The sequence below is a fragment of the Myiozetetes cayanensis genome, unplaced genomic scaffold (genome assembly GCF_022539395.1).
Source record: "Myiozetetes cayanensis isolate MyiCay16 unplaced genomic scaffold, myiCay2020 scf3, whole genome shotgun sequence".
Classification (NCBI taxonomy): Eukaryota; Metazoa; Chordata; class Aves; order Passeriformes; family Tyrannidae; genus Myiozetetes; species Myiozetetes cayanensis.
The window spans coordinates 46919268-46942900 of record NW_026087521.1 but is presented as its reverse complement, the minus strand read 5'-3'; the positions used below and the strand labels follow the sequence as shown (position 1 = coordinate 46942900).

Sequence of the window (23633 nt, the reverse complement as noted above, 5' to 3'; positions counted from 1 at the left end):
TTCCAGTGCCTCACCACCCTCACAGTAAGGAATTGCATCCTAATATCCTGCCCTCTTTCAGTTTAAAGCTATTGACCCTTGTCCTGTCACTGCTTGCCCTTGTAAAAAGTCCCTCTCTGTCTTTCTTGTAGGCCCCTTGCAGGTACTGGAAGGCTTCAATAAGGTCTCCCCCGAGCCTTTTCTTCTCCAGGCTGAACAACCCTAACTCTTTCATCCTGCCTTTATAGGAGTTGTGTTTCAGCCCTGTGATCATCTTCCTGACCCTCTGCAGGACTAGATCCAACAGGACCATGTCCTTGTTATATTGAGGGCTCCAGAGCTGGATGCAGTATTCCTCATGGAATCTCATAACAGAGGAGGAGAGGGGCAGAAACACTTCCCTTGACCTGCTGACCACACTTCTTTTCATGCAGCCCAGGATATGGTTGGCTTTCTGGGCTGTGAGCACACATTGCCGGCTCGTGTTGAGCTTCTTGTCAAACAGTACTCCCAAGCCCTTCTCCTCAGAGCTGCTTATCCAGCAAGTGGTCCATTTGTCAAGTCCATGTCTCTCCAGTTAGAGACAAGAATGTTGTGTGGTACAGTGTCAAATGCTTTGCACAATCCAGGTAGATGACATCAATTGTTTTGCATTATCCACCAATGCTGTAACCACATTGCAGAAGGCTGCAAAAGTGTTCGGGCGTGATTTGCCCCTAGTGTAGCCATGTTGGCTGTCACAAATCATGACCTTATTTTATTACAAAAGTTATTTTGTTATTTTATTATCACTCCTAATTTATTACACAACCACCAGTGTTAGCTCCACGATTAAACAGAACTGCATGTTACATGCAGAGCAGGTATTGAGCATTTTTGTTATGCCTTTGCCCCTTCCTGCACTCAGCAGCCTTACACACTTATGGGAGAAAGGAATGTTTTTCTGAGAATTTAGAAGTCTGTTAATTAGCTCACAGTAATATTGATTTTTAAAGTGGGTCCTTTGAGAAATTTAGCGTCTAAGCTAAATAGCATTTATAGCAAGTAATCTGAATAATGGAACAATATAGACTCTCTGGAATTTTCATTACTCAAATGAAGTGAAATTATCTTCACAATATAAATTCAAGACATTAAGATGTAATTTAGGTAAGTATTAATAATTATTTTATTGAATTGTTATGACTAAATACATAGACAGAGTTGGGTCAACAATGTTAATAGTTAAGTGGGCCAAGTGCAACATCAGAGGTAATTTTTTCAATTGCTACACTATCTGTGCAACTCATTTGCATGTGACAATTGTGTTGGTTTTAAGGAATCAGTGTGACAAGGAAGAGGGGATAAAAATAGCAGAAATTCTTCCTACAAGGATCCTCATCCTAGCTATCAGTATTATTTAATTGTTTAATTATCATTATATTCTAGTTAACTATTCCTTTGTGTGAAAGGTCTGTAACTATATGATCATTTGAATGTCAATATTTGAAAAACTTTTGATAGCATTGGTTACTTCAGGTTCACCTCTGAAAGAACTGAATGTGAACTATAAAGAGATCTTTAAAACTTAAGTCATATGGGACTCAGGTCTGTTAGGACTCCTTTTTAAACTGGCCCTACTTAGATCGCCTTTTATTTTTACAGATAGGTTGCAAATTCATAATGGCAACTGCTATCACCCTGCCATTATCTATGAGCGAAATGACCTTTTTTTGGTTAACATTTCAGTAGTAGTTTATTATTACTTCCTGACAAAGTGGTACTAACATGGAAAACTTCCTTCAGTTTTCTCTTTATTTTTGTGGGGTTTTCAATTGCTAAGAAAGTCAGAAATGTAGACTGACAATAGATCACGGTGAGGATTGAGAATGAGTATCAGTAGTTTTAAAGCAAATTAATTTTGGAAGAACGTTATCAAATTATTATTTTGCAATATGCATGGTCCTTTCTTCCTAACATATTTTATAATCAATCTCTTTCCCCCAAGACAAAATTCCAGGCTTCTGCAAGGGAGTTTTGGGGAGTTTTCTAACATAGTCTTGTCAGGTTTTTAGGTGAAATAATTTCTGCAGTATCTTCAAGAATCTGTTAAATTTTTATAACCTGAAAGTACAAGTTAGGCATTTAACTCAGTAATCATTCTTACAGATCTTGTTTTCATGTTAACAGTGGCAATTCTAGTGAGAGGCAACCTTTTCACTTATACTGAAGCTTGCTAAATTCTGGTGGTTTGCCAGTTCTTGTTTGGAAATTAAACATGTGACACATTGTCTGAAATCTTTGCACTAATAAGAAGCAGTGCTTGTTACTCAAAGCTACATTTCTGTGGTCATTTCTTGCAAGTCCCCAAGAAGTAAATTCTTTTACCTTGCAGAAAAGCTATGCTGTGTTGAAAAATTATAAACCTTTTGGCAAATGATTCAGATTATGAAAAAGAAAAGTCTTGACTATTCAGTGTGTCCTTAACCACACTGTGAGGTGTCTCCATTTTTTTCCCAGGCAGTCAGTTATTTCAAGGGGCTACAGTTTGGAAGGATATTAGGGTTAGATGAGTGAGAAAGAGCAATTCAGACTGAGGAGACTGGTTTAAGTGAGCTATTGAAGATGTGACTCAACTGCCCTTATGTGGAACTTTGGCTTGTCAGAATTTAACTAGGAGCATCACACAGCTGGTACAATCCAGGCCAGAAGATTCCTAAAAATCTGGATGACAACTTCATGAAACAGGTCCTGAGGGAGCGGACTCAGAAACGTGGCCTCTTCGATCTGCTGCTTGTCAACGGAGTGGATCTCGTGAGCAAAGTGTAGATTGGTTGACAGCTGTCTTGGCCACAGTGACTACAAGCAATTGAGTTTCAAATCTCTTTTGACAGGAGGAGAAATGCCAGCTCTGGACGTGAAGACAGCAGACTTCAGGCTGCTCAGGGCATTAGAATGTAAGGTCTTCTGGGAAATGTTTTTGCGGGTGCTGGTCACTTTTCAAACATCACCTCTTAAGAGCACAGGAGCAGGCAATCCACAAATATCAGAAGTCAAGCAGGTGAGGCAGAAGGCTGGCTTGGCTGAGCAGGGATCTTCTCTTGAAAATAAGACCAAAAAGGAAGGTGTATGCCCAGTGGAAGCAAGGTCAGGTGACATGGGAAAAATTCACAGAGGCTGCCTGCTGCTGTAGGGAGAAAATTCACGCAGCCAAAGCTCAACTGCAGTTGAAACTGGCCAGAAATGCTGGGAAAAATAGAGTTTTTTCAAAAGTATTAATGGCAATAGGCAGTATAGAAATGTCATTGGCCTGTTACAGGATGAGGATGGTCACCTCAAAAACAGGAACAGGGACAAGGCAGAGATGTTTAACGCTTTCTTTGCTTCTCTCTTCAATATGCATGATGGACCAAGGGGGTCTCAGTGTCCTGAGCTGGAGGACCATGACTGCAAGAACGATCAGCTCCCAACTGACCCTGAACTTGTGTGGGATCTGCTGCTCCAACTGGATCCCTACAAATCTATGGGGCCTGATGGGATACATCCAAGAATCCTGAAAGAGCTGGCTGATGTCATCACAAAACTAGTTTTGATGAATTTTCAGTGGTCTTGGGAATCCAGAGAGGTCCCAGCTGAGGGGAAGCTCACAAACATTGTCCCAGTTTTCAAGAAGGTCAAGAAAGAGGACCTAGGAAAGGTCCAGGCCAGTCAGTCTCACTTCAGTGCTTGGTAAAGTTATGGAGAAGATTATTCTGGGAGGTATTGAAAAACACCTGCAGGACAACATAGTCATTGGTCACAGCCAGTAAAGCTTTGTGAGAGGAAAGTCCTGCTTATCAAACCTGATTTTATGACAAGGTAACCAACCTCATTGATCAAGGGAAGCCAGTTGATGTAATCGTTTTGGATTTCAGTAAAACTTTCGATACTGTCTCTCACAGGATCCTTCTGGACAAAATGTCCAGCCCATAGCTGGATAAACACATCATGTGGTGGGTGAGCAATTGGTTCACACCTCAAGCACAGAGGGTAACAGTGAATGGGGTGACATCAGACTGGAGAGCTGTCACTAGTGGGCTCCATCTTAGGCCCTGTGCTCTTCAACATCTTCATAAATGACTTGGATGAAGGACTGGAAGGGATACTAAACAAGTTTGCAGATGACAAAAAACTGGTGGAGGAGCTGTTGACTCCCTTGAAGGCAGAGACCTTGAAAAATTAGAGGACTGGGCAGTCACCAGCCATGGAAGTTCAACAGAAGTGCCAGATTCTGCACCTGGGACTGGGCAACTGTGGATGTTTGTACAGACTGGGGAATGAAATGCTGGAATGCAGTGCCATAGAAAGGGACCTGGGAGTTCTGGTTGATGGCAAGTTGAATCTGTCAGCAGTGCCCTGGCAGTCAGGAGGGCCAACCGTGTCCTGGGGGCATCAGGCAAAGCATTGCCAGCCAGTCGAGGGAGGGGATTGTCCCGCTCTACTCTGCACTGGGGCGGCCTCACCTTGAATATTGTGTGCAGTTTTGGGCACTGCAATAAAAGAAAGATATTAAGGTATTAGGGAGTGTCCAAAGGAGGACAATGAAGATGGTGAAGGGCCTCGAGGGGAAGCCTTATGAGGAGCAGCTAAGATGACTTGGTCTGTTCAGCCTGGAGGAGAGGAGACTGAGGAGACCTCATTACAGTTCTACAACTTCCTTGTGAGAGGAAGAGGAGGAAGAGACACTGATCTCTTCTCTGTGGTGACCAGTGTCAGAACTTGACGGAACGTCCTGAAATTGTGTCAAGGTAGGTTTAGGTTGGATATTAGAAAGAGGTTCTTCACCCAGAAGGTGGTTGGGTACTGAACAGGGAAGTAGTCACAGCACCAAGTCTGACAGCGTTCAAGAAGCATTTGGATGATACTCTCGGTCACATGGTATGACTCTTGGGGATGGTCCTGTGCAGGGTCAAGAGTTTGACTTGATGATATTTGTGGGTCCCTTCCAACTCATCATGTTCTGTGATTCTGTGATGTGCTACATAAGAATCCTTGTTCCCATTAGTACCAGATACCTGCTCTCTTCCTTCCCAGTTATGCATTTGGGTGGCAGGAGTAAGAAATAATAGAGCTCTTTGGTGCTGTTAATCTCAGTTTTTCTCTCTGACTTCAGTCTCCAAGCATGTATGGTTGGAAGAACATTCCCATCTGCTCCTACCCTGCCCCCACCGCTCTTACTTGAGTGGCAGGAATGGTTGTACTTTTGTATACTCCAGCTATGTGTGCAACCTACCATATTTTCTTTTTCCCTTTCTGTGCCAAGTCGTATTTCCAGCAATCCTGCAAGCCAAAGAAGGAGGCCTTTTGCCCCAAATCCATTGAAATCCCCCAGCTGTGTTCCTGCAGTGCCAGGTCTCAGTCAGGGTGATATTCAGTGCAATACACACTGGTAGAGGTATTGGCAAGGCATTTCAAATATCCACCAGACCTTGTCTGTGATACACATACACCATGATCCTACCCACTTTTATGTGTTAGATGCCACCTGTACCAGCTCTTCAGAGTCCCTACGGATCTCATTATGTTGATGTTCAACAGATTACAATTGGATGGCTGGGAGAGGACAAAGAGGAGTGTAAAGTGCTCCCTGCACATTGGGAGTGATGCAAGCAGCAGTGCTGCCCCATCAATACTGTACTTACCTCAGAAGTCATCCTTCCCATACCAACACTGATTGTTTTTGTCAGTTCAGTTTCCAGTATATCAGAAGCATAAAATGTTACCAGAAGTTGTTGCCACCTCCAGTAGCACTCAGTATCTCCAGCTGACCTTGGTCTCAATAATGGCTGCAGAGCAAGTGAATTCAATTAGTCTGATGAGTAGCAGCTCTTACACAGCTTTAGGTACCAGATTTACTATTTTTCCTCCTCTAGCTGAAAGAACTGAACACTGAAAGAGCCAACCTATAGCCAGAAGTCCCCCAAATCTTCTGTTTCTTATGTAACAGTCTTTTAGGGAGAAAGAAAGCTTTAAATGTAAAATCAATTTGTTCTTTCTCTTTTATTTTCAGTCAGTTTTCAGTCCATGTACATAAGGTGATGCATATGCACGTACCTCTCTAGAGAGATCTTTATTCCCAGAACTTTGCAATGAAAATCTGTGAAACCTCTTTCCAATCTTTATCAGGTTTTCAATATATCAGGCAAGGTGAAAAACAATAGTAAGACCAAAAATCATATGCAGATGGTTTGTTCCCCATAGCTCATGTCTTCCAACTTCAGTGGCTGAGTTTTCACATAAATCTAGAGATACATCTGCCAGCTATTTTAAAGCTTCTGCACCATTTTACTTAGGAGACAGAACCAGACATGAGGATTTTTCATGATAGTTCTCGAGCACAAAAAATACACGAACAAGGATTTAAAAACATAGGTACAGAAGGAGGAATGGGAAACATACAGTCATGCCTACCACCTAATAAATTCTTCTAATCACCGTATTTTATTATCTTCAGGGACAGATCTTCAAAGTGCTTTTGTTGCTACAGGAAGTAGAATGCATATGGGCTGCTGCTTTTTTTTTTTTTTTTTAATCAAGAATCCTGAAAGTTGATCTCTTTTGGTAGGAAATGAAGTTGTCTACAGGTTTGTGAAACCTGTGGTTTGATTAGCTTCTAGAGGTTCTTTGAGCTGTTTAATGTATTAAAATTAGGCTGTTTTTAATAGAGTAATTTTTTTTATAAATCTTTCATATTCCACATTAAGTTGTTTTCTAAAGATTCCATATATATATATAGCTGTACTTAAATACATTTGGAATCTTGTATAAAGGACTAATCTAGAATTTTTGGCAAAGTCTCTGTTCAGGTGGAAAATGCCAGAGATGATTTTGTGTTGAACAACCTAAATAAATACCAGTGAAATCTCTATCTCATAATGTACCATTATGTATTTTGCTCTGAACTTATTTATAGGAACTATCTCAGAATTTGGCAAAATTTCTGGGTTTTTAAAATTATGTTGTTTTTCATATGCCTCCAGTCTCCCACATGCAGAGTCGTTTTTCCTTCGTTCTTGAGCCCAACTGTTCTGTGAAACTGCTGCCTTCTTACTCAGGAGATTGGCTTCCTGTGTGTGCTTACAGGGAAAAAGATGATGATCTTGAAAGTTGTGCAGAACCACAAATCTGGGGGCTGGAGGGTTTGAGATATACTCTTTTCTACCTGGAAGTTCTGAAGCAGGATCTTTCCAACTCATAAGACTTTTATGCGTTAATGAGACAGGAATTTCCACAGCTGAAGTGAATGAGATCTAAATCTGTCCTAGAATAAGCAGTTTTGATATATTCTTATGGCTTTAATTCTGAGATGTTTTCCTTCTAACTAAGTTTTCCTATAGACTTAAGACACTACAACATCACAAAGTCTCTTACGTTTTCATTACAGAAAAGCATAATAAGCCCAGTAGAGATTGATGTCCCATATTTCCTGTTATAAGAACCTGTTTTGTCTGTAAGCATATTAAAGTTAAATCTCTGGACTCAAATTTTCTAGATGTCTACTAGGAATTTTTTTTTTTTTTTTTTTTGGTGAAAGTTTCAGCTAATGTAGCTCAACTATTTTTAAGGATGAAATAATGTGAAAAGACAGTCTTGCATTCATATTGATTTTAATTACATTTGCCATGTCATCTCTACAAAGTTCAATTGAGGTTATGTTTGGCCTGGTTTGTAATACATTGAAGCTATGAGCAGGCAGAGAATTTCTCCTCTTGTATCTACTCTGCTGCAAAAGAAGTTAGTGTTCCTTCACTCTCAATGTAGGAGCCTATGGAAGGAGATTGGAGGAGCACAAGAGGAGTAGTAGTCAGGTAAAAAGATAATCAGGGACTAGGATTAAGGGCAGAATGGGAGCAGATACCAGGGAGACAGGACTGTTGGGGACTTAGTATTTCTTTCTCTTCACAGGTATTTCTGCAAACCAAACAGCAGCTTTCTAATAGTATGAGTTTATTCCTCTATGTTAAACAATGGTGAATTATACTGAGTATCTAAATTTTCCTGGTTTGCTTTTGTGGAAGGATGAAAAGTGAGCTTAATTCCATGGCAGGCAACAATAAAATCAGTTTTACAGGAGGAATGAGTGTCTGCTACTGCCGTCACTTAATGTTGACACAGCAAAAGCTCCAAAACCTGAGCACATTAGAAGACCAGGTTGTTGCCCTATTAGACTAGGAACAATGAGGCAACATGAGGCTTTCCTGAGTTTTAAATATTTGATTTTGTAATCTTGACATACCTTTAAAAAGTACATTAAATTATTTATAAGGAAAAAATAGCAAAGAATTAATAAAATAATACTTTCTTTACTAGGCAGCAACTGTGTGCAAATAGACAGGATTTTTCCTGTGCCTGCTAGTTTAATTGAGTTTTAAACATTGAAATATTTGAAGCTGGATGCCAAGGTTACTGACACCAGTAAACAATGATGAGTACACCATGATTGTGTGTAAATATCATGCAGTGATGAAAGGTGAAATCTGAAAAACAGCGAAGTGAAATGAAAGCAATAGCTGTAAACAAAAGAGCTGCATTTATTAAAATCAATGAAAATGTATAGCCTTTGTTTTGGACTGGATTCTCAGCTTCCTTAAATCCATTTATGCTAGCTATTTCCAGTAGCTGGAGAATCCAACCCAAAATGGAAGGCTTTTTTCACAAGTTCTTCCTCTAAGTTTACAGCCTCCTTTAGGTTATTTAAAAGAGAAAGGCAGAAAGGGGAAATTATATTTTGTATGTGTTTACCAGGGACATGAAGGGGATATTAAACCCCACCTCATCACTATCGCTGTTTACACAGTCTGTGCTGCATGCACTCTCACCGTGTGATCTGCTTAAACCAGCATGATTGCACAGCTTCTCCCTTTAGAGCAGGTCTCTGCCTGCCCTGTTCTGAACGCTGTATGAAGATTCTTTCAGGGTATGATTTGCAGACTCCTAGTCTTAAATCATACCATTTACTGTGAAATATACTTTAAATATAGTAGCTTTGCTAGGTTTCCGTGATTGCCTTAAAACAACATCTTCTAGATTTTTCAGGGTACTCTGCAGAGCGGCATTTGAGAGTCCTCAAGAGTACCCCTGTAAACTCATCAGTCCATCTGAAAAGAGTGAAGATTTAGCAGCTGAATATGGTGGAGTGTTGCATATTCCAGTGTGCTTTTTGAAAGAAATTCATGCTGCTTTGGGGCAGGAGATTTGATATTCAGAAAGAATTTATATCCTTTATTAGAGCCCTGACTCAGCAAAGTATTTAAGCATGTTCTATTATGCCCCTATTAGCTTTTCATTTTGCTGCTTCTTAAGAGCTGTAGTGAGTCAGAAGCAGCAAGCCAAATGGAAAGGGAGAGATGTTTTCATGGGCTTGCTCACATAAAACCTATTTCATCAGTAATTAAATAAGTACGAATAATAAGAATTTTTGCTTCTGGCAAATTAGTGTCATGAGACTCTGGACTAAGAAATCAGTACAGGTCATCTGTTTTTTACAGGTTTTGTTTTCAACTCTAATAGTTAGAAATTTTAAAAAAATAAAATATATATTAAAAAACAAAACAAAACAAAACAACAAACCCTGGGTTTTTATCTGAAATTAAGAGGTCAGAAAAGGAGTCCAAGATTTCCAACCTACTTTAAACTATTCTGAGCTGATCCCTGGCTGGAATTCCCCTCTTGGGCTACTGCTTTGCCTCCTATGATTCCAAATAGAAACTACCAGCTCATCAAGTATATCTTAACCTTCAAATGCTGAACTTACTCTAGGTGATGTCAGACTCCTTGAATGTAGGAATTATATTATCCTATTTCTATAGCTATAGGTCCTCTCCTACTGCTAGAAATTACTAAGAAGAAATGCTTGAATTGTGGAGGCGTATTTTACGAACTTTTGTGAGCAATTATTTTATGTATTATTTGAACAGATGGTCTTTTTCAGCTATTTGCATGTTAGGAATTATTTGACCTGCCCACAAGCAGGGAGATAAGAGCAGTGACAAGTAAAGTTAGGATTGCACTGGTGCAGTTAAATTTAGGGGGATGGGGGGACTATATAGGGTCTGTTGATATCACTCACTTTCTTCATCATTTTATTAACAAGGAACTAAATAATTTTATTCTCATCCACTCTGTGTTAATTTTTTTTCAGTCTAGAGATAAATGAACATCATGTATACTGAGTGAGGTAGGAGGTGAATGGAAAATTTTAGAGCTTCTGAATATTTCTGTAGTCGTGTCCTTGGTTCCAGTCAAATGAAAGAAGGTTCACATCTGGCATTTGGCTTGAGTGAGAGCTGCAATTTCTCCACTGGCAGTGCTGCCAGCAGTATAGTAATTGTCCATGGGTTTGAGCACCTTCCACCATATTTTGTCAACGTGAAAATGAATGCAATCATCAGTAATTTATTACTCTTGTCAGATGCTATAAGTTAAGCAAAGTATTTTCTTTTAGATGCAACAGAAGGGCTTTTTTCAGGCTATTGAAGGCATCTGTTATTTTTTCATTACACCTTTTTTTCCAATTTTTAGGGAAGCAACGTGATGGAGGACCAGGATCTCTTGGAAATAGGAATCCTTAACTCTGGGCACAGACAGAGAATACTCCAAGCAATCCAGCTTCTCCCAAAGGTATAATTTATGTTATTATACAAGCGAGGGAACTAACTTAACATTATTTAAAACCTTTTTTTGAATGAAGATAAACATAACTCTCTACTGGGTTTGTAGACATATTTTTTGCATGTGCAACCGTGGCATAAAATAATGTCATTACATTGGACTCCCTTTGTATAGATATAGTTGACAAAGCAAAGGACAGTAAAATCTGTAATTTGAAGTGATGATATTTCAGATTTATTTTAATTATTTTTGGTTTTACAGCCTATTGATAGACTATCATTACATATGTGTAAATAAGGCTGTTCATGAATCCTTGACTGTTTGTCTCGTACATAGCAGTTACCCTGGAAATATTTTACCCCTTATATAAGTATTCTTAAAAACATTGGATGAAATATTGTTTCCTAATACCTGTCTTTCACGTTAGATGCAGAGATTTCCTTCAGGTTTCATATTTGATTTGTTGCAATGTATATGAATTTTGCTTCTCAGCTGCGGACAGAAAAACTTGCAATCATTTCTCCGATCATTTTTTGTACTAGCCAATTTAAACTGTAGATTTTAAAATCAACAATAGAAAGAGATTGCTCTTACATTCTGCATACCAGAATATATCAGTGGAGGCTTCTACTGTCATTCCAAACAAGAGATATAGTGGACCTAGCATAAAATACCACCATTTTAATTAGGAAAACTGTATAAGGAGAATGAATGAAGACGAGTAGCAGACACCAGTAAGGCTCAGAAGGCTGCCACATGTGATGTGGATACTTCACGCAAAATGCTAGAGCCAGAATAAAAACAATTCTAAAGTACACTGAGCGTTCTGGTAGCATCATGTGTAAAATAATTCAGATAAATAAAGATTAGTCCACTTGCAGCTTCATAAGGCTGGAGAATGAGAAGAGTTATTAAAGGACTTTTGAGTCTAGAGCATGAAGCTGACATTGCTGGAAGAGGTTTTCTGATGCATCAAGGCTGACTGGATGGATGACTTGTAAAAGAGAACAAGGGGGGGTTTTGTATGGTAAAACCAGAACTTGCTAAGCAATTTCTGTATCTGAAGGTGCTAGTCAGTCCATGTATACTACAAGATGAGTCTATGCACTGAAGCACCAAAGATCATTAAAGATAATAATTTTCCACATACCATATTAGACAAATGAGATAAAGGGTACAAGTAATAGGGGGGTGAATAAAAGTAACTGGATGAATTACAATAGACATTAAAGGTTTAACTGTGATTTTTTTAATTTTTCAGCAGTGCTGTCATTCAAACAAAATTTTTGTAATCTTAATCCAAGCTTGTGGCCGATTATATATTTATTCTGTTTTTCATACTTCTTGGAGAGATCAACTATCATATATTCTTGTTTACATTTTTCAAAATTAATGAATAGATTATGAATATATCATCATCTTAGTTCTATCTACACTCAGTGGCTGGTGGTTATGAAAATATTGTTAATATTGTCTGCTTTTGGAGATTTTACTAATACTGAGACCAGATTTTGTTATAAAACTACAACCAAGGTATTTTTAAAATTTTCTTAATGTGAGAAAGGTCATAATCAAGATCTAGATGTACTCTTGAAACCAGTTTAGAACAAGATGGCTATGTAGTTACTTGGAATAATTCCGGATGGCTTGAAGCATGGGCTGAATAATGGTGGGGTAGTTTTCGGCATCTGCCCTGTTGAGCTAAAAAACACCAGTCCTTAAGGACCATGTTTTTAACATGTCTTTGATGCAAGAATGTTGCACCAAAACAAAGGCAGTCAAAAGCCGAAGTTGTGCGTCACATTTCTTTACTTAAATGACTCAGCAATGTGAAAGAGCTTACATAGCAAAAAGACATCATTTCTTGTACAGAAGTGAGTTCTTTTGAAGGCACAACTGTCAGAATAGTTATTGTAAAGTAAGATACACAGGTATCCCCAGAAATGCCAAGGCAGTGGAAAGAATTCAGAAAGTTTGTTTAGAAGGCCAGAAACTTACAAAATACCTGACGGTGCAGTTCACACGCTGGGCCCCAGGGAGAAAAAGGTGAGTTACCACCTTCTTAGGGCCTCTTCATCCTCTGTGTTTCTCCCCCGCCTTCCCAAGGCCTCTGTTCATGTCTGTTAGGGCTGTTTCTCTCCAGCATAGGAGAGACAGAGGTAACAGCTCTCTGCCATCCCCTCTGGACTGCAGAAGGCAAAAAAAAATCTAACCCTCTCGAGAAGGCACTTTGCAGGCTTTCTAAACAAAATCAAGAATGTCTAGCTTTTCTGTTACAAATTCTTCTGAAAGCAAATACCCTTACAGTTATGGAGCCCAAAAGTTGGGATCATGGGAAGTTTTATCTAATGTAACTCACCCTTTCTGTATTCACAACAATTTGCTAAAGGAATAAAACACTTTCACATCCTGCAGTGAACTGTGGAACATTTCTGTATATTTATTTGTTTGTTGTTAAATTCAGCTCTGTCATCATGCATTCACAATAGTGTATACCATCTAAATACTTTAAGACCTCAAACGATAATTAGAGTCTCACTAATTTGAATCTCATTAGATAAAAATTCTTTTAGTTTGTTTGTTTTGAACATTTACCTCTTTTTTGTTCCTCATTTAATTTAAAACTTGATGACTCCTTGTTTTTTACTACTTAATAACTATGCTGATGATGTTATTTTTAGTTTTACTATTAATGTTTCTTGTCTTCAGATACTTTGTAGCTCAGATTTTGATGTGGAAGTTAAATGCTTTAAAAACATCTATGGAACAACACTTCCTTAAAGCCATATACTCAGGCAGCATTGAATAAGCTTAGAGGGTAAAAGTCAAGCAACAAATCTATTTTTAAAGCTCTTTTTGTTAGTCTGATCAATATTCAATTCTGCAGCCTGGAAATGCAACAGGCATTTAGTGGCTGGGAGGAAAGGCTGTCTTCTTTACTCATAATTGCTTCCTTCCTAAAGAGTAATGAATTTCTATATGTCAAATACCAGTATCCTCATTAGGAACCATGCTCCAAAGCTTGAAGTAGTTTTGAATAGGGAAAAAACACCCACGTATTTGTCTGAATATAGATAATTAATCATTGTAGTTTCTTATGCACTATTTAACTGGTATAAAAAGGTATGTTTACCTGGATTTCTCAAAATATTTTCCCGTGATGATTTTGTATTTCGGGAGGACATTTCATAAGAGGGTAAACTGATATGTTCACCAGTAGGTAGACAGAGTTGAAATCTTTCAGTTAGAATTATTCTTTTCTAAATATCCTTTATTTTTGTTGGATTAGAGCTTGTAGCCCAAATTCTTCTCTCGTACCAATATAATTTAGGTTATTCAAGTTTCACATTAATATTTACTAGAGCACTTTATGACTTATTATTATTAGATAAGGTTAAGACAGTCTGTTAGAAATATAATTTGTAAAGTTAATTCTTGAAGTGGAAATATTTTATACATGACATCAGTCTTAGAGCAAATTTCATAGCAGAGTTTAATATTTCATTTAAGATTTTTTTGTGTGTGAAAAAAATGAAATCAGTAAATGTTTGAAGAAGGATTTTATATGTTTTGTTAAAATGAGAAAGGATTTGTGTGCAATGTGTGCCTAATTGACTAAGAAAATAATAGCAGTCATGACATAAAATTTTAGTCACATTTAAGTTCCACAGGAAACTTATGGAGCATTGTCAAGTTATTTCAGCATCCCAAATGTATGTGTAAGTGACTTCTCAGTGGGTTCCTCAAAAACTAATTTTTTTTTAAATAACAATTATCCTAGCTTATCTCAGAACTTTTCAAAGAACAAGGATTGGTTTTGTGTGGGATGCTCAGTGTATGGCTCCTTCTCCCAGCACATAATGGGAACACATTCTCTCATTTGACAGATGGAAGAAAGATGTTAGCTGAGAGCAGCTTTCTTCTGGCTTCAGAGCTATTCTTAAAGCAGCTTGTTCCTTCCTGCACAGAGAGGTCTCAGCACAAAGCAAGTTTGGGAATAGCAGTGGTGTGCAGGCAGCCAGCCTCTTTCTTGGGTGCTTTGCAGAATTAGATAAGAAGTAGGATTTGATCAGGCTATGAGTACTTGCTGTCTGTGAGTGGTGTTATATGAATGGTAAAGCTGTGCTTCCAAAAAGTGCTGGACTTATTACTCATATTTAACACTTTTCTGTGCAAGCACAGTAAGTCTGCCATTTAGGAAAACAGAACTACTGTGCATATGCTCGTTAACTGTGCTGTGTATGTAACAGAGAAAGACCACATCATGTGTTTGCTGTTGCTATATTGCTATTCACTTAGACACCCCAGAGCTCAGTAAGCTGATTTCAATCCTGATGTTTAATTATCTCCCATTTTAGCACTTCCATTCCCAAAGACAGTTTCCAAACTAGGAGGTGCTGCAAAATGATGTCATAATGTTTATGACCCTTTCTGACTGTGACTCCTTGCTTCTGGTCTGCTGGAAGTGAAGGTGAAAAACAGGGGTCAAAGGAAGTGCTTTGTACCCTGCTGTTTTCCCTCCTACTTGTGCCTCTGGGAATTACTTTCCTGGTTTGAAAGGAGGCCACGCACATGCTTATTACACTACTTGCAAGACCTTTAACCATAAGGACAGAAAAAAAGTGTCAGAATGCAGCATAACACATGAATTTTTCAACTCTGAAATACAAATGTGTAGTTTAAATTATTTAAGTAATGCAGCACAATAGGAGTGGATGGGTAACACGAAGCAGTTAGATGTATGCATGCTAGAGTTCAAGGTGTTTACTTCAGATTAGCTTTAGATTGGTCCCATAGACCAAATATCTCCTCTGGGCACGTGCTTCAAAACTGCCTGATGAAAGCAGTTTCACAAACATTTTCCTTCTTAGCTGAGCCTATCAGTGAGCCACTCTAGACATGACATGCTGTCATTTATCTGTATCATGTAGATAACAGTAGCATGCTCCTGGTCCTGCCACCATTGCCCATACATACATCTCACTTATCATCCTGCTTCTTTTATACTTTCTTATTTGTGACTGACTCCGCAACATCTACTGATTGCGCTGAGAATAGTCAGCAGGCAAGGAAATACACTATTTCAGAGAAAGCACTATTCCCTTTTTTTTTGGTAACCACACTAGGATGACAGCCTGAAGGAGCTGACTTAAAACTTTTTTATGAGATCAAAGGCCATAGGTTCCACTTAGCCCACAGATTCCAGAAGCAGATCTTCTTAAGATAACATTATATGCAATGGATATGTCCTGAACTGTTGCATACGTTATCCTCAGTAACACTGACTGAGAACTGTTCTTCCCTTGTCCCACACATTGTATCTGATGAAGAATTAGGCAGTCTCTTCACTATTCTTGATGTGAAACTGTTTATACTTCTTCAGGAAAAAAAAAAAAAAAAGAAAAGCAAAGAAACAAACAAAAAAGAACATGTGCATCTATTTTCCTTTAAATTTGAAAGATAGATTCCAACTGCATAAACCATAGAAATTACAATTCTGACAATCTTAGGCAGGAAAGTCTGAACTGTCTGAGTCTACCACTGGGGCAAGATGCTGAATCAAGTAGAGCTCTGAAGTGAATGTGCCTGTACAGTCTTTTTCTAGCAAGCTCCACAAGAAGACAGAACACTTTTGATTAGCAGAAAGAAAAAAATATTAATAGAACACAAATTTGAATAGTTAACTTTTAAATATATATGACAGGGTAGACAGAACAGAAGACCAAAAGGTTTATATAGAGTTCTTCCTCACCCGCTGTGTCTCTACAGTCAGATCCCTGTTTTCACTCAGTACCTTTTTCAACAGCAGCAAATGCAAAGTCTTCTCAGGTCCTTAGGGTTTTGTCCCCGTTCTCTGTGAAAGCTGCTCTTCTGCCCCTGACTGCAGGCTCAATTTCTGCCCAGGCACTGCAGGCACCAGCTCCACATGGTCCCACTGTGTCGGCCAGACCCTCTGGTCTTCAAAAGTGGCACTCTTATGTGCTTCTCTTTCAGTGTTGCAGAGGAGGAATGATCTACTCTTCCAACAACATGACTCCAGCTGATCATGTTTGTAAAGTACATAATATGTAACAGGCAACTCACATATAAGATGGGGGGGGGAGAGAACTGATACATCCAAGGTTACAATAATCCTAAAGTACTTAGCTTGGTAGTTGATAGTTTCCTATAACTTCTAAAAAACACTGCTTAAATCTCTTGGGTGGGCCAGCAGTGTAAAAGAAAGCACTATATGCTTCCTAAAAAGATATTTCTTCCAAACCAATATAAGCATAAATTCACTGTAATCATAGCCATCATTTTAAAAGCTGTGCAAGTAATCTCATCCTTCTTTTACAGTGGATAAAAAGCTTCATTTTAATGTACACAGTGTTAAGATCCACCAGATAGTGATGTTACCCGTGGAGAACATAGAATTAATTTCCCATATGTCTGAGAAGATCAGGGAGAACTGGCAATAGTCCTTGTTACTGAATTCACCTTGATGCTTCTGGTACATATGTGGTTACTTTGAAGCTCTATTTGTGTTTATTTGTCTACCTTTTAGAGAAAAAAACTTAAGTACCTTTCGTCCTAATGTAAATACAGTATAGATACAGCAGTGATGCACCTTTAAAAAGTCTGTTGTACAGAGGATCTCTTGGAAGGATTTCTCGACCCATTAAAAACTACTTGACACTACTATTTTATTATGAGAAACAACTCTTTCTGGCTTCTGCTTTGTATTCATTTCAAAGGAAGTGATACTAGTAAAGATCAGTAGGACCTAGGAAAGAAATCTCATATGGTTTGTGTCTTCTTCCGTGCTCCTTTTTATGATATTTTCATAAACATTTATTTTTCTCTAAATCCTATGGACTTTAATTCCTAGCCTTTTCTACAGTCAGCATGCAAAAATCTTCTGCACTGAAAGAGCTAAAGAACCAAATTAATTAGTAGTAGTGTCTGTGGAAGAACAATACTGCCCCTATTTATGAGCAGATATTTATATTTGAAATACTGTCATGACTTGAAGCTCAGAGATTTTACACTGATCTGAGTCAAACAGTATGCACATTGCTCAGATGTTTGACACCACTGGTGCATGTGTTGTAGCTGATGCAAAATGATTGAAATATTATACATGGAAATACACTCAGTAGATAGGAGGGAGTTTTTCTCTCAGAAAAAAATCACAGGAAATAACATCAGGAAGGAAACCTACAGGGTCTAAATGATCTGAGAGGAGTCTAGGATAATCTCAGAGTCAGAGAATAAAGTGCAGTATAGAAGAAAAAATAGTCTAAGAGCCATGAGGACTGGAATAAGGTGCAACTAAACTGGAACTCTCATAAAGTAAAGGGGCAGCACTTCCGGAAAGATATTTCAAAGGATTTTTATTTCAAAACTCAGCTACATTTTATATGAAAAGCAGATACTATTAATGATACTGTCAGTAATAATGATATCTGTCAATAAGTATTTAAAAGGAAAACATTCAGCCAGCTATGAATGACAGTTAATAAGCTAGTTGATATTATTAACAGACAGCAAAAAAACTTCCCATAGAAGAGGACAGATACTGGAAGTTTATTAATTTTCATATACTAGACACATTTCAGAAAATCTCTTTTAGATAGGAGAGTGTTCTTAGTTCATGACAAAACCTAATACTGCTTTTGTGATGAAACTAATAGCATGTATTCTAGTTCTGAGATTAATTTTCTGTGATAGGAACAACTGTCCTGCCATGGTAGGTAGGCTCAGGGAGAGGAATGGGAGGGAGCTCAGGGGGTCGGTAGGCAGGGAGCACTGGGACAAGGCAAGTAGGGCAGGGACAGTGGCAATGACTCTGAGCAGCTACATCCCAGAGCAAATCCATAGGCCATCCACAGGGATGAGAATGGGACAAGGTCACTCAAGAGGGTGACTCAGTGGTTGAGGATCAGCAAGGTGCATGGCCAGGCACAGACATACCTACAGCATAGCTCAGGCAAGTGTCAGGACATGGACCTGAGATCACAGGCAGCTCCTGCAGAAGGTGGGGTGGCCCTGACCAGACTTCTCACCACTCTTCCTCACGCTGACCCAAGGCTATGCAGCTGAAGTACCTGTGGCATGGCCTTGAACAAAGGCAACCAAATCTCTGGGATAGGAAGAGTGAAAATACTTGCAGAGCCTTCTGCTGCCCAACAACAGGCCAGCATTTCATGTAGGCTATTGAGTGACCAAATCCAAACAGTGCAATTGTCAAATCCATTTCAGTTGTTCTCAGCCTCTTGCTTATTGGATTGTTCACCTGTGTTTACTTGCCTGCAGCCATAGTAGAGAAATATCTATTTTAACAGCCCTTTTGGTGGAGATCTCCAGTGGGAGTTGAGACTTTAGGAAACTTGGCATGCTATATTTACTTCTCAGAGGCTGTTGGGTTACCAAAATTACAGACCAGACTGAATTGGTTTTCTCAATCAGCAGGTAAAAAAAAAAAATCATATTAAAATCAGAATTTATTAAAGGTAAAGACCAAATAGTAATAAACAAAAGAAATCATTTACATAACGTACCCCATCTGGATACATTGAAAATTGTTTTGATAGTGCTTTGCTTTGCTTTGTTAGACAAAGGAAACAAAAATACCTCATATTTTCTAAACTCATTTGTTCCCTTTTGACCCTGTATGTCTTCATGTCTTGTCTATATAAGATTTTTCTTCTTCCTTTTATCAGGTTCTTACTTTTCAAGTGTCATCTGTTTAAGCATACCTTGTTTAAAATCAGCTCTTGAAATAAGCTTCCTAGGAGTCAGAGATCCTCAGGATCCTCCCAGGATCCTCAATGTTTTAGCAGTCTGCTGGACAGACTACTATCAGTCTAATATTTCAAGTAAGTCTGAATGGCAATGAAAGAAGAATTTGCCATGCTTTTGACATAGAATAATTTCATTTTAAATTAGGATGAAAATAAATTCCAAAATGTCAGGTTCAATAACAAAACTGAGCGCTTACTTTCCAGTATGACTCCTTTGTTACAGGAGTGACCTGAAAGGCTGTAATTCCTTTTGTTAATTATATGATTTCTCTTGTCTTTCTTTTATGATTTAAGATAATGGTTTCACTACATCATTTAAATATTGCTGTTAATATTTTACACCCAACATCTGCAGCAAAAGAGTAAATTGTCATATTCGTGATGCAGTGTGCCTGCATCACTGCTCTCTGATACTGCAGGAAACCAAGATCAAGATCATGACATGCCGGCTTTCTGTATTTGAATGGACAGATCAATGAGCACTACTGTGGCTTTCAAATGCAGACTTTAATTTTCTTTTCTCTGCTTTGAATTCAAATTGTATTTCAGATAAACTGAGAAATAAATTGGCTCAGGCAAGATATTAAGATCAGAATTCTCTCCTTTTTAAATTACTTTGTCACTCACTTCAAACTTAAACTCAAAGCATTAGGTTTCTGTCAGACTTCCCCTGTTTCTCCTGAAGTAGAAATGTATATAAGCAGGCAGAAATGGGAGACTGGCTTTCACTATTCACCATGTCACCCTTGCACAGTCAGGAGATCCTATGCAAAACACAAGGTTTCTAAACCTCTAAAGCTTCTTAACATTTTACCAGTTCAGTGTATTATCAAGTTAGCAATAGTTACATTTCTGTAGAAAGATGATATGCTTATAATACTGTTGAAAATTGAGGCTATTGCATGATTTTTTTCTACTTCATTCCACTTCTTTTTCTGCCACTATTGTAGATTGCTTTAAAATTCATAAAAACAATATGGCATAACAAACTGCAAGGGTAGAGGCTTTATACATTTTTATCTTTAATGGCTAGCTTGAAAGTCTTCACTTTTGTCACTGAGAGGCAATTGTGAAAGAGAAATTGCAGCTTTTTATTTCTTAGTAGCTTAAAAAAAATCAGAAAAATAAGATGCCAGTGGTATTTCTTTGTTTTTAATGAAAACAAGATTTATGAGATTAGATGATTGTATTGCTATATAAATGCAAGTGGTGCACTTCTGTGCACATCATTCTGTCAGTTCCATTCCAATAATATCTGATTCGATTGTCCAATCTCAAACAACTTTACAGACAGTGAGCAATCTGAAATATGATAAATTCCCAGGAGTTCCATGAAAAATGTGAGCAGGTAGAGGAAAGAGACTTTTTTTAAACCTTCCCTGAGGGCAGAAAAAAATACAGTGTGGCTTCAACCATTATAAAATAACAGATAGCCTGGTAGAAAAGATAAATTAGGAATAATATAACCAAGGCAATGTGTTTCATTTGCAGTGATACCAAAGAACCATTTCTCAGTCTAATTTCTTCCCCTTCTATGAAATTTTAGGTGCAAATCTGGCATTTTTGTGCAGTCAGGATATTAATAATGTGTCTTCCATCCTTTTGCCTTCCCCTACTTGTGGATTCTCTGTCTAGTAAGAATTGAACTCCAGCTACAGTCTTAGTACAGTCTGGTGTAAAAGGCAAGCAGCCATAAGAAAAATATCCATTGAAAACTAAGTTTTAGTACTGCTTTTGCACACAAAATTGTTTCATGTTGTACTAATCACTAAAAGAAGAAAATAACTGACCCAAAGAAAATAATACCCATAACTCCTTTTCTAAAAGATGTTTAATGAATATAATCAGTAACTTTTGCTCATTCTTGTTTTTCAGATGAAGCAGATCGGTCATGATGGCTACAACCCCACCTCTGTAGCTGAATGGCTGGATTCCATTGAACTGGGTGACTATACCAAATCCTTTCTAATTAATGGCTATACATCGATGGACCTTGTGAAAAAAATCTGGGAGATTGAATTAATTAATGTAAGTTGATCAATTTAAAGCAGTAATTCCTCCTAAATACATTACATAGTACTTGTCCTTATATATCAAGGAGAAAGTAGGAAAGCAATTTACACTACAAATACTATCATCAAGTACTGCTAATGACTACAACTTTAATGCCCGTATCTAGGTTGACTGTACCTTTGCTTCCATTTACTTTGCCATTGTCTTTAGCATGGTATTCAATCAGCATGATTGTGTTTGCCTTCAGGATGCTGAACGACATTTAAAAATATGTTTTGGGAGTTTATAGCTACAAAGCATAAGTTTTGAAGTACTTCTTGTAAAGACACTTACAGTTTACTTTTTATACATGCTCTGGCTAAAGTAAACATAAAACAAGGAAACCTTAAGTATAGTTATTAGGTAATACTAAAAGAACAATATTTAATCATCACTTTTGCTTGAAACTTTATTTACATGAGTCAGTTAAATTCAACACCCAAATATTGAGACCACCATAAACTTTAATGTGGACAGTACTACAGGGTAATTTGGAATGAGATTGTACTGTTACAGTGAAGACATTGACTGTACAGCTTTGCCAGTGGAATTTTCATGTAAGTTATGTGTCTGAAACTGAGTTGTTTTCTCTTATAAAAGATAGATGATTGTAGCTTTGGATCTGCTGTGACTTTTGAAATCAGCTATATTGTCAGTTTTTCTGAACTTCAGCTCAACTTCTACATGAAGAAAAGCTCAGTATCCTATTTCTATTGACTCTTCACAGACAAAAAGCTCTGCTCTTCCTTCCAATGTAGGAGATACTACATCTCTGCCTCTTGATTAGTGCCCAAGTCCCAGACAGTCAAAGGGCAACCAGTAATCATAGGCAATCAAACACAAGATAAAGCAGCTGGTATAGTTTTATACTATGGAACAGTTTCCACTGTGTCCCAGGCTGGACAAATGAAGATCGTAACTATGGTGCAAAACCAGGTTTCAACACAGTAACTGGTGCATGAGGCACAAGTAGGTATAGCCTGAAACCAGCATCTAAAGAAAAGAAAACAAAGAAAAATATAAATGGAGTTATTTTATATTACTTGAAAGACAAAACCATTGTGTGTTAGAATTTCTTTTCTTGTTATGCAACAGTCAGTGTTAACTAGCAAAAAATGTAGAATTAGGACAAAACTCTGTCTTATGTGTTATGTCTGTGGCGTTCAGTGTATGTTGTAGTTGTATAATTGAAGTCAGGATATGATTGATGCTATTATGAGTGTCTACTGCTAAGCTATTTATAACAGTGACTCTTTTTTCTGTAAGTGGCTGGAATTTTAATAAGAACTGAGGACCCTTTGCCTGAGAAGCTAATGCAGATTAACAACCAGCACTTAGTTGAAAAAAAGTAGAAGACTACTTGTATTCTGTAACTTAACTTTGCATCCCAAACATTTTGTCATAATAAATTTGGAAACAAATTACCCTTTAGCTCCCCCAAGTGGATCATTAAAACTTCATTAAAGGCTTTTGGTTTGATTCCAAACTTACCTAAGCTTATGAAAAGGGGAGTACCTGCTCTGAAGCTAACAGGAATACACTTCATAAAACTATTATAAACCAGACCTCTATATATCCCTCTAATTTTAAAGCTTAACATTATGTTCTGATTGTAGGTCTGTACTTCTTAGAAAAACACCCCCTTTGTATAAGTTGTATAAGTACTTGTATAGATATAGAAATCTATAGAGATCAGTGTTTTTCCAACCTGATATGTTTGGATTATGTTGGTCAAGAGCATAGTAATCCACAGAATATGCTGAGTTGGAAGATACTCACAAGGATCATCAAGTCTAACTCTTAGCCCTGCACAGGACCATTCCCAAAAGTCACTCCTACCAGTTCTACATTCTATGCATTTATATTTAGTCAAACCAGTATATATTTGATTCCCTCCAATCAGTAGGAACTAAGCTAACAGTAACATTATGTTCACTGAGAAAATCTGTAGCTTAGAAAATTATTTACTGTTACTTTTTCAATTGAGGGGAATCTTTCAGAAATGGAAATTGTTTTGAAGCATTGTGCAGTCTGACAGAACGAGATACTTAGCTCTGACCAGCAGGTCTGCTGTCTGAAATTGATTTCAAAAGTCTCACTTCCCATTCAGGTAATGGCAAAGAAAAGCTTATTTCAGAAAGTTTTTCATAAAAGAATGCATAAAGGTCAAAGCCACTAAGTCTGGAA

General features: G+C 37.9%; 1 protein-coding gene across 4 annotated transcripts in view; it reads left to right on the top strand.

Moving 5' to 3' along the window:
• The window catches only part of ANKS1B (ankyrin repeat and sterile alpha motif domain containing 1B), a 420494-nt gene that overhangs the window by 248767 nt on the left and 148094 nt on the right, over positions 1 to 23633 (top strand). For all 4 annotated transcript variants that reach the window (XM_050323424.1, XM_050323422.1, XM_050323423.1 and 1 more), the window contains exons 16-17: positions 10519 to 10617; positions 21270 to 21422. In XM_050323424.1, coding sequence (XP_050179381.1) covers positions 10519 to 10617; positions 21270 to 21422 — 252 coding nt within the window. The remainder of the gene's footprint in view (positions 1 to 10518; positions 10618 to 21269; positions 21423 to 23633) is intronic.